General features: G+C 38.3%; 1 protein-coding gene across 3 annotated transcripts in view; it reads left to right on the top strand.

The window, feature by feature from the left end:
* Window positions 1–12,459, top strand: part of pde4d (phosphodiesterase 4D, cAMP-specific) — a 153,683-nt gene that overhangs the window by 3,863 nt on the left and 137,361 nt on the right. For 2 of the 3 annotated variants that reach the window (XM_047822964.1, XM_047822965.1), the window contains exon 2: window positions 4,215–4,308. In XM_047822964.1, coding sequence (XP_047678920.1) covers window positions 4,267–4,308 — 42 coding nt within the window. In that variant the 5' untranslated portion in view covers window positions 4,215–4,266. Of the gene's footprint in view, window positions 1–682; window positions 812–4,214; window positions 4,309–12,459 lie in introns of those variants that run through there. The other variant, XM_047822966.1, reaches the window with a different exon arrangement.

Genomic DNA, 12,459 nt, shown 5'->3' with positions numbered 1-12,459 from the left:
TATTAGTTTCCAGACATAGGAACATTTTTGGACAAAAAACTTGGACTTTTTGAAGTTTTTCTGTAAATCTGTGATGAGATGAATTTTTGTCTGAATATCTTCAAAACCGAGAAGCTGTGAGTAAACAACGGTGATGAAAGGAAAATGTTTTATTAAACATTAAACATGGCTATAAAATGTGCATCTACAATGTGCCAATCTTTAACTGACGTATTTAAACTTTGAGTTAAACCTCATCCCCTAAAATCTTCCACTATCTGTACCATGGGCCCCTTATCAGGACCGACCCTTCGCCCTCTGACCCTGACTCCCTAAACAAGCTAGGATACGCAAAGAAAAGAATTTCTCTGTAATGTATATGTGGCAAATAAAGGCTTCATCTAAATAAACAAGCAAATGAATAAATGCCTGGTTTGCACAAAGTTATTTTCGCTTCATTTTTAAGTTAAACAGTGCATAACATGGTGAGTTTCCCATGGAAAATTTTCCATCAACTTTCTCTATCTTTAGCCTGCAATTTATATGGTCGAATTTGCAAAGAAATGTTTCGTTTCAATAAAAGAGCAGGAGTGTTTTTTCCTGTGTACCATAATGAGTGAATGTTGAGTCATGGCTGGAGTCTATTTGTTCCTTTTTTCTTCAAGAAAGGAAGAAGTTACTGACTTCACAAATATATTATCGGAAGTGTCAGGATGCTGCAATACTTTCTGTGTAACAGAGACAGACTGAAAGAAACAAACTGACAACAGTTTCCGGACAACTTTTTTGGGAAATGAAGTTTTGAGGCCACATTCTTGAGTTTATAAATCAAGTAGGTGTTTATTTCAAGTCTCTACAATGTTACATCTTTTAAATCACTTTTTAAAGCTGTGCATTCTAATTATAGTGTTATATAACAGTAGGATTTTGTGAAATGATTCTTCACCATAGTGAAGTTAAATGCTGTTTAGGTTTTCACAAGCTCAAACTAGGGGACAGTGCATTAACTACAGTAGTACATTAAATATATAAAGACTACACCTGTATATCTGTAACTATAGATCATATAATAAATATCCATACAACATTTTTGAACTGAGCAATCAAATAAAATTTCACTTCTGCTTAGTTTTATTGAATATAGACATGTTAAGAGATCTCAGTTAAGAATAAAATAGCCTTTTTGGTGACCAAAGTATTTTGTTTTGCTCTTTATATCCAGTTTATAATGAAAATGGACATTCCCAGATCCACCACACGAAGGAGCCAGAAACCTTCTGAATGTACTAGAGCTTCATAGAAACAGTCAGTCCATTTTAGGTGGAAACTGGGAGATAACAAGAGTTAAACCAATATCACACACATACACACACACACACACACACACACACACACACACACACACACACACACACACACACACACACACACACACACACACACACACACACGTCCAATAACAACGTGAAAAATGCTAATTTAATCATGGAGAAGAATGTGTGCACCTGAAATAGTGTAATCTCAAAAGGCTTAAGACTAAGGAGTGCTTAAAAGAAGCAGAAAAATGATTCTGAAATATGAACAATCGGCTTTCAGAAGGATAATATTATTATCATTAAAAGTAATGATATGAAGATGCACACACACACAATGATATTCTTTGGTATTACTCTCTGGTAAGCTGTAATAAAGAAATCTGGATGGTCTTTGGATACTAATTAAAAGTAAATTCCTTCAGGATAACAGCAATGATCCTTCCAGCAATCATTAAGAAGTTCCCCAACAAAGGATGTAGTTGTGATGTATGTTTTTCTCCGTCTAACACAGCACATTCAGCACATGAAGGCACAGGTAATTGGCTGATTAGGTGCTTTCGCCGTTGTTATGGCCCTCCATTAGAGTAGAGTCTGACACCCTGCCCTAATCAAATTATATATTTGCACTGTTGCTGCTGTGTTAGATGTCATGGTGATATTCTGGCTCAAAAGAGCGATCTATGTATAATTGAGAGTTTATAATGAATGCTCTCCAAAGATAAGAGCCATTGCTCTGTGTAGTTATTACTCCTGCTCATGACATGTAATAGAAAAATCCATGAAAATCCATGAGGTAAATAAATAACCTTTCAAATGAGTAATACGGCGTACTGTATATAACCAGTGACTGAGGTGTTAAGAAAGCTCGTTTGTTCATTTTTTCTCACAAATCAGAAGTGAAAGAGCTTGATGTACCTGACATCCCACTCTTCACCTTGGCTTCTGTGCAAGTGCAGGTGCTAAATCAAGTGTAGTGCACACAAGTACTCTGAACCTAATCAGAATAATGAAGCTGTTTCTCTTAAATACTAATTAGTTGTTTTCAAAATCATTTCTTTTTTAGACTAGATATCAATGTGTTAAGAACAAGAGACATAATCACAAACGATTTGTCGCAACTAATCAAATCTCAAATGGATCTGTGGATTTAACTCAGTACAAGCTATGCAGTGTGTGTGTGTGTGTGTGTGTGTGTGTGTGTGTGTGTGTGTGTGTGTGTGTGTGTGTGTGTGTGTTATGTCAAGTGCAAGTGGAGTACGGTCTACAATTGAAAACTCCACTTAATAACTCTGTTTATGTGTACTACAATATTTGTAACATTGAAGTGGACACAGGGTATGTGGTAGCTCAGATTTTAAGGTGTTGGACTTCAGATTGGAAGGTCATGAGTTCATATCCCAGGGTCACCAAGCTAAGCTTGTTCAGCTGTTAATCCTCAATTGTTCAAATGCCATAAATGTAGACCAGAGTACATTATGTTCCTTTAGGCCAGTTGACTTGGGCCAAGTTTCATGCTGTTTGTTTTGAAGCCTTAAGAACCAATCACGGATATTTACGTGCAGGTTTAATGAATATGACAGATGAATTCATCAAGAAACGCCCTACAGTACGTATTTCATATATCATTGTGGACGATCATACACCATTTGCCCATCGATTACTTTCAACCAGGCATGATCTGATATAAATCACTCCACCAAGACATGGTGTATGGGAACTGGGTAGCTTGTAATGTTTTTGTCAGCCAATTAGAGTTTCCATTATTTTCAAGATATAGAGTAAGCCAGGAGCTCTCATGATATAATGGGCTCCCAGTTTCTACTTTAAGTCGATACTCTTGCGGTTCCGTGACAGCTTGATATTTTTAGACTCTGTCTGCATGAAAGTATAAGCAAAGAAGATTTTAAAGACAGTTTTGGTGGCTACATCTAAGCAAGCACAGAAAAGCTTTAATTCCCTTGATGGACATGGTGCTGGACAGTCCCAAAGCAGAAATGGAGCACACAACAGGGAAGAAGCCTTTGACAAGGTGTCTTCAACAACTAGGAAAACGAACAGGGCTTTAAACAGAAACTCACACAGAGAATTCAAATCTCTGGCCCTCAGCATGGATTGACATAAAAGATATTTTATTGTTTTTCTTATTTTCTCACTCAAATCCCTGTTTTTGTACAGTACGTTTTTGGTTTTCTGGTGTCTTGTGTTTCATTTTTCTCGATGTTTACTTTTTAAAAAACTTTTGGGCAAGGAAAGCAGAGAACTGAAAAATAGCAGACACGCCGTCTCCAAACCCAAATCGTGCCTTCAAAAGCCAAACATTTTGAGTCTGGCCAATTCAATCTCAAGTGAGTTCAATCAAGCCAGTAATGTGGTTTCCTACTGTAACAAGGAAAGCTACTTGTCAGAGACATGGATTGGCACAAAAAGCATTAAATCTCACTAATTCGAGTTTCCTGAATGGCATATCAGAACAGCTTTTAGTCAGATATTTGAGTATGCTCATAAGAGCTTATTATGAGTACTTGCTTACTAAGGTAATAAAGTCAGTCACTTTGGATGGTGATGTCTGTATTTGGCAGTAGAACAAGTGCAATGTGCACGGATCATGGTGTAGGATTATGTTATTATAACATATAATATGGTTGTCTTTGTATCACACGGATCATCTTGAGTTATTCGTTTCCACTGGCAGGGATTTATGAGGATTTTCAAAGCACTTTCTATTCACAAGGCCTTGAGAATTTTTGTCTCATCTAATACTCACCTTTTTTTTTTTTTTAAAGAGCATAGCACATGCATTAGAACATCAAATTCAAGTCTTGCTGCTGCAATTGTTTGCTTCTTTCACAAACATCATTTACATTTGTTAAATATTTCATGAAGGGACTGATTCCTTTTTTTTAATCTGATCTCTTGCAGAAAGCTTTTCTCCCAGCGTCTGGGCCGCTCTGTTTGAGCCGAGGGCCCCACGATGCAAGAAAATACCTGTAGCGGAGAAAGCCAGATGGAAAGCGTGAGTGCATGATACATTTTGCGCTTTCACAAACATACACACTTAAAAATATGTATTATGCAGAGCATCTTGGGTTTATCTTATTATCTCTACCATGACTAATGAGTTAAAGGATCAACAGATTAAGTACTTTCCCATGAAGATAAGAGAGAAAACAGAACTGGGTTCAGCTGAAGAATGTATTTTTCCCACCAGCTAAACTGTAGCATCAAAGCTCTAAGCATGACTGTTCAGCAGACCAGTTAGATTTGACCTTTGGAAACTTTGCACAGATGGTACAAGTTCATTAGCATTCGTCTCTCCTTTGCCGCATTTCCTGTTGTTCCCTTTTATAATAGAGCAACACAAGAAGTACCAAATGAGGTCAAAAGCCAACAACATCCTATTTCTAGGGAGAAAAGAAGGATAATTGAATAGGTGAGGTGTAACACATATGAGATATCTCAGAATCAATTACATTTTGCTTCCGTATTTGGCCAGATGTTCAGGACCAAAGAAGATTGATTGGAGGGTGTAGCTCAAGGGCACAATATCATCACTTAGATGAGAGAGATGTTAGATTCGGAACACCTGCACATCCAGCATCTGTTTCCCACAGATCCCTTCCTCAGTTCCACCTCATACTATAAACACATTCACTGGCCCTGTGAGCCACCTTTAGAGCAGAACTCATAGTCACTTAAATCATTTACCAACTTTCTTATTCAAACTAGTCCAGCATGTTTTACTAGTCTGAACATAAAATCACGAGACTCCTTTAGCTCTTCTTGCCATACTCAAAGGAGCAAAGAAAACTATGCTTTAAGCTTGGATTATACCTTCAGTCTCTATTTAAGACCTGGATTTCTAACAGTCTGTACATAGCCATGTAGGGCTCCTATATTAGATTACATTGAGTCATAATTAATACTGTTTGGTCAATTATTGTGTATATAAAACTACTAGAAAAATAAGCGTTCTATGGTTCTGTAAAACTGCTTTGTGACAATGTCAGTTGTTAAAAGCACTATACAAATAAATTTAATTAAGTAATTGATTGTTTCATTGATTTATTGCTTATAAAACACTTATGTCACTTATGTCACTAACATGTTTTCAGTGACACGTCAATATGAATTGATTTCCCTGCATTTTGATGTTGATTTGTGGCATGCAGAAAGTGGACAAAACAATCAATCACTCAGTCTGTTCAATCTAGACCAATACATATTCTCTGCCCATTAGGCTTACTCTGAACAACATTAAATGAATGAGGTATTTTAAATAGCTTTACGTGGCTGTATTAGAAATACAGAACTAAAGCAATACACTGGGATATTCCAGGTAGATTTAGGACATTTTGCTCACTTTTATTTCCAATTTGCTGCTATCACAGTCTTGCTGTCTAGCTTCTGATAGGAGAATTGGTTCACTGCCCTAAGCAGCCTGGTCCCCTCCACACTTCACATATCACTTCACATTTAGAGGGGATGAAGCTTGTCGTCCCCCCGGCGTCTTCCCAGAGCCACTTGTCTCAGCTGTGTGAGACGACTAACACTTTAATATGTGGAATTTTACAACACTCTGAGGCAGAGTGCCAAAAGAGGCAGAGGCGCAAAAGTTTTAAAAAGTATTCAAAGTTCCCCGGCAACACGATTTCAAATATTTGTGTGTAATAATAATATTAAGTGTGAAATAATAATCATTCATTTGTCTCGCACCTCTGTGGTTGTCGGTACGAATCCCGCTTCTCCCTTGTGTACAGATGCTGCATGTTCTCCCTGTGCCTCAGGGAATCCTCCCAATTTCCAAAGACATGCATAGTAGGCTGATTGACATCTCTAAATTGTCTATAATGTGTAAATGGTTTGGTGTATGTGTCCATGGATGGATAGATGGTTGAATGGATGGATGGATATATGGATGGATATATGGATGGATGGATGGATGGATGGATGGATGAATGAATGGATAGATGGATAACTAAAACTACAAAACTCTTTTGTCCCTAAGCAGAACTGTATGGGTGTCTCAGATGTTAATTGATTGACAATAGCAATTTATATTGAAAAAAATGGTTTGGTTTAGTTTCACATTAACTTTGGCATCTAGAGCTCAAAATGTCCTAATTCATCCTCTGGCAAGAAATACGGTGTAACTACATTATATAATAGCTAGTTTTATACTTACTGATGATTTTCTCTTTTTGTTCTTTTTTGTCCAAATATCCAGAATTCATGACATTTCTGCTCTGTCCTTTGGCCCAGTTTGCTCGTTGAAGCTCAGTTTACAGGCTTGAAAAATAACCCCAGCCCACAATAGTATGTTTGGTTCAATTCCTGGAGTTGGGTCGATTTCAAGTTAAATTGCTTTTCTTACTGCATTCAAACTTCGCTTGGAACCAGGCTGAGACCGTCTCAGTGTCTCACCACCTCAAACTCTAACTCGCTGTTTGATTTTATCCAGTGCAATGGTGTTTTTTTTTTTTACCTAAATGAACCACACAAAAAAAAACACCAGGGTTTGATTTAAACAGAAAAAACACTGCACTTGTGAAATCATGCTAAAACAGTGTATTAAAGATAAATCCTTGCTCATGTTTAGCCAGAGAAAACACAGAGTTTTTGTGCTTGGCGTGAAGCTGAGAAAATCATTCTGACTGAAAATACCACAGTGTTCTTTTCATCGTTAGTGGTAAAGTCACCATACAAGCTATAGCTTCTGTATCAGCAAAAAAAAAGAGAAAATAATTTAAGAGAGGCTGTAATGTTTTAAGTGAAACAAGATCAGCATCTAAGTCAAGAGGTTCGGTATTCACAAGTCTGAACATACAGACAGAGATAGATTTTAATGATCCAAAATTTAGTCTTGCATGACATCTCCTCAATGTTTAAACAATGTTTTAAGTGCATGTTGTCATGTATTGTATGGAGTCAAGAATAATAATGATAAACCTTTTTTTGATATTGACTTTAATTTGTACCTTAAGAGGAAGAAACATTCCATTATTAGTTTTTAATACACAGACCACCATAATTAAATAATTATGCAAAATTAGATTAATTATACATTAAGGTCTTATTATACCGCACCTTCATTTCATATAGCAAACGAAACGTCTCATGGTTGACAGTCTGAGTATCAAGCCTGTTCCGCTTTATTTATATTTAATAGTCTGCAACCGCTGAATTAATTAATTCAACTGAATTAATTAAAATGTTTGCATCCCCAACACATCTGTGAAAACACCATTAATTAAATCTTACGTTTGCTTATTTACTCTTATTAAATGATCATTCCATACAGGTAATAATTAGGCTGTTTGTGAAAGGCAGAATGTTTATGGGAGGTTAATTTGTTTTCGTTGTATAACACTTCAAGTGTTATTGAAGACACATTGCCTCCTCTTTAGGTGCCAGATTTTGTAAAGCTTTGAGGTTTGAGGTTTGACTTATTTCTCAGATGCTGAGTTTATTGTTCAGGAAAAAAAGAGACTACGGAATAACAGCATTTGGTATTAGGTGGGACTTTTTTAGTAGATCCTTTCAGAAATAAAGCACGGATTTAATAAAAAACATAAGCAATGCAGACCTGCCAACTCGGCAGGACTATTAGAAACATGCTTTTAAAGTGAAGCTATATTTCTGTCTGAAAACTAGACTCAGAGCATAGCGATATCGAGATGACCGTAAAGTTCATATCTCGATCTGCTGGTTGTACTGGGAGAAATATTATTTTGCAGTGTTTTTGAAGGACAATTCATAATCACACACTATAACCTCTCTGATCAAACTTAACTCAAAGCTAGCTATATATCTGAATTGGGGGGGTTTCACATAAGTGATGATCCAGACCACTCATTAAAATAAGGCAGCCAGAAAATGATCTCTTTGCTAAGAGTTATTTATATGAACTCTCGTTTACTTTAAGTCAAGAAGTCAAGAAGTCAAGAAGCTTTTTATTGTCATTTCAACCATATATAGCTGTTGCAGTACACAGTGAAATGAGACAACGTTTCTCCAGGATCAAGGTGCTACATAAAACAAAGACAGGGCTAAGGACATGTAAGTAGTCTTAGCCACATAAAGTGCAACTGTGCAACCTGGTGCAAACAGTGCTGGACAAGACAAGCAAGACAGTGCAGGACAAAAAACAGTGCAGACATTAAGTTACAAGACAATACAAAAAGTACAAAAAATGCAATACACAAAAGACAATAAACAGTAACAGAAACAGCGCCGACCGACCGGTGTAAATACTGAATGTTCAAACAATATTTTGTGCAGTAAAAGAATGAATAGCAGCAGGTTCTTAGCAGCAGGTCCTTTGGATTATATATAGAGTTGTGCAAAAAACAGCAGATGACTGAGATATTGTCCAATATGTGCAAAAACAGCAGAAAAGTGTGCAAAACAGTGTGTGTGTTTTGTGAGGGTCTATGCAGTCCATACAGATGATGTGTGTGTATGTTGTGCTCAGTATAGTACAGTTCAGTTATTGAGAAGTCTGATGGCTTGTGGGAAGAAACTGTTACGCAGTCTGGTCGTACCCTCATTGCATATGATACCACAGTACACATTACAATGTGACACAAGTCATTGAACAACATATCTTAGAAATTCCAACTGTAAAACAAAACCAGCCTTATCTAGGGTAGATGTCCAGTTTTAAAGAGGCTCACAACACTGAAGACGAAAGCAAAAAGGGTTCTTGCAAGGAATTGATAAGCTTATCCGTATTGTGTTGTCTTCTGAGTGCTTTACGGCATATTCATCACCACCTCCTCAAATAAGGTAGCTGCATTCTCCAATCACCGTTTTAATCCATTGTCCATGTTATACTTTTAAGTATGCAATGGGGGTGACACAAGAGGCCCTTAATGGCAATAGAAACAACTGTTTCCCATTAAGAGGCCTTTCACTGAAGCCAACACAAACCCTGATAAACCTAGACTCGGGTGGAAGCCATTTTCTTTTCCTTTACTAGTCTATCCCCTTATAAACATTCGACATCAAGGTTGCCCCCTATAGGTAAGGAATAGAACAACTAGTAACAGGCTAGACCTGTTACATACCCCTCCCGTCAGAAAAAGTTGGGACATTCCCATGGTAGCTTTTCAAATTCTGTACATGATAAGTGTCCCATGTTTTCGGGATCATCAAGAAATGATACTGCGTAATTTACAGGGCCCAAACACTTCTCAATTTTGGCTGGACCTTTCCATTTAGCAGAAAGTTTTGCCATAAAACCTTCCTCTGACTCGGACGATGGATGAGCACGGACCCAAACTACATCACCTACTTGGAAGTGTGTCGATTTTCTTTTCTGATTGTAATAATGTTTTTGTTTAGTCTGAGCTTTTCCTACATTCTCCCTTACCAATTGGATCAAGTTTTGCTGTCTTTCTAATACTTCGTAGGTAGAGCTGCTTGGGTCAGGTGGATAACGGATGGCCCTTTCCAGAGGCCCCTTTAGTTTCCTTCCTAGGGCCACCTCAGCAGGTGTAAACCCAGTACTTTCATGCCATGCCGTGTTAATTGCAAATCTGAACTCCGCCAACCATCTGTCCCATTGTCTGTGGTGCTCTTCCACATAAGAAGCGATCATAGTGTTAATGGTACGATTAATCCTTTCATTGAGGTTGGTTTGTGGATGGTATGCAGTTGTTAATTTTTGGACCACTCCCCATTGTTTGCACACTAGGTTTATTAGTTGCGATGTAAACTGTGCTCCACGGTCGGATACAAGGTAAGCCGGAGTTCCCCATCTAATAAAAATTTCTTCAACTAAGATACGAACTATTGATGGTGCTTTAGCTGTACGTAAGGGAAATAACTCAACCCACTTTGAACAGTAGTCTACCACCACCAACAGATGTTCATTCTGCTTTCCACTCTTTGGAAAAGGTCCCATCAGGTCTACTCCTAGCATATAACCTGGCTCCACCACTGGTGTAGATTGTAAATGTCCTGAAAGTTTAAACAGGTTAGGTTTGTACTTTTGACAGACTTGACAATTCTTACAGTACTTCCATACATCTGCTCTTACACTAGGCCAATATGCAACTTGTAACAGCCTGAGAAGTGTCTTCATTCTCCCAAAATGTCCACTTAAAGGATTGTCATGGGCGTATTGTAAGAATTCATGGCGGAGAGAAGTTGGAATAATTAATTGCAGTTTCTCCCCTTGAAGACTGCTGGGGACACTGCGGAACAGCAATACATTTTCATACACGTATCTTACCCGTGTATTGTCTCCCTTAACCTGTGCATCGACTTTCTTTTCCATTTCTTGTACTTCAGGATCATTCTTCTGTGCATCAGTAAGTTGGGAAAGGTCGACTGGTAATTTAGCTGGTTTTATTGATGACCTCACAGCTTTAAGCACTGTCAACATTCCTGATGGTTCTATACTTCTAGACAGAACATCCGGTACCACGTTGGTTTGACCTTTTCGGTACTTGACCGTAAATTGAAAGCCCTGTAACCGAATGGTCCATCGCGTAAGTCTTGAGGATAGCTTGGGGTGTTGAAACACCCAGGTCAATGCGGAGTGATCCGTAACAACTTCAATTGGTCGTCCCTCCAAATATGTTCTCCATTTCTCCACTGCCCAAATCACTGCCAGACATTCTTTTTCAGAGACAGAATAGGCTTTTTCTGGTCCTCGCAACAGCCGAGAGGCATATGCTACAACATGTTCTTCTCCTTCAGCATCTTGCGTTAGCACTGCTCCCAAGCTGATTTCACTTGCATCCGTCTGAACTTTAAAAGATTTCGACAAGTCAGGGGGAACAAGTACAGGGGCATTTGTGAGGTCGTGCTTGATGGTTTCAAATGCTTTCTGACATTCATTTGTCCAAGCCCACGTTGCATTCTGTTGTTTTAGTGCATGGAGAGGAGCAGCCTTTTCAGAAAACTTAGCGATAAATCTATGGTACCACCCTGCCAAACCTAGAAAACGTTGCAAATCTCTGAGTGACTGAGGAACAGGAAATTCACGGACTGCTGAAACTTTGGCCGGATCAGTCTTTACTCCTTCACCTGAGATCACATGACCTAAAAATGTTAGTGATCTCTGGAAAAAATTGCACTTCTTCAAATTCAATGTCAACCCTGCAATAGAAAGGCAGCTAAAAACTTGGAGGAGGTGGTGTCGGTGTTTTTCCTCATTCTCAGAGTAGATCACCACATCGTCTATATAAATCAGGCAGCATTTTCCTCTTAGTTCCCTGAGCACATGCTCCATCAATCTCTGGAACGATGCGGCAGCATTTTTAAGGCCAAACGGTAAACGTAAGAATTCAAATAATCCTGCAGAGGTAACAAAAGCTGTCTTCTGTATACTGTCTTCTTCCATCTCCATTTGCCAGTAGCCAGTCTTAAGGTCAAGAGTACTAAACACTGAGGCACCATGTAAAGATTCCAAGATGTCTTGTATCTGTGGCATTGGGTAGGCATCTAGGTGAGTTTTTGTGTTCAGCCCTCGATAGTCAATACATAATCTTGATCCTCCATCCTTTTTTGGTACCACCACTACAGAGGAAGCCCATGGGGAAATAGAAGGGCGTATAATTTTCTTATCCAATAACTCTTGGATTTCTTTGTCAACAAATTGTTGCTTTTCTCTTGACAGTCTATATGGTCTTTTTCTCATAGGGACCTCGTCTGTGGTAATAATGCGATGTTTAACTATACTCGTTCGACCAATTTCATTTGTGCAAACTGTAGGCCAGTTAAGCATCAACTCCTCTAACAAACTCTTATTCTGTTGGTTGGTGTTGGTTTTTATTACCAAATCACGTATAGATTGTTGAGTGTCTTCTGAAACCCCAGGCAAGGGTATAGCAAGATAGAAGTGTAGGCTTGCACAGGATTCAGGTATCATCAAAGGAAAAGTTACCTCTTCATCACCACTCTCTTCTGACCTTGTTAAGCGATATTGGGATCTTCTAAAGTCAAGAACAATCCCAGAAGACCATAGAAAATCCATTCCAAGGATAAGAGGTACGGTCAAATTAGCATCATGCATTATATACAATGTGACATCCATTTTCTTTTCTTGTAATTCACACTCCCATACCACCTTGCCAATGGCCTCCTGTCTATGACCATTGGCTAACAAAAATGACTGACCATTGCTGGTTTTACAAGGTTCTTGCCCTCGTAACTG

This window comes from Tachysurus fulvidraco, chromosome 14 (assembly GCF_022655615.1).
Source record: "Tachysurus fulvidraco isolate hzauxx_2018 chromosome 14, HZAU_PFXX_2.0, whole genome shotgun sequence".
Lineage (NCBI taxonomy): Eukaryota > Metazoa > Chordata > Actinopteri > Siluriformes > Bagridae > Tachysurus > Tachysurus fulvidraco.
Note: the sequence above shows the minus strand (reverse complement) of the source record. Positions and strands in the feature narration are given on the sequence as shown.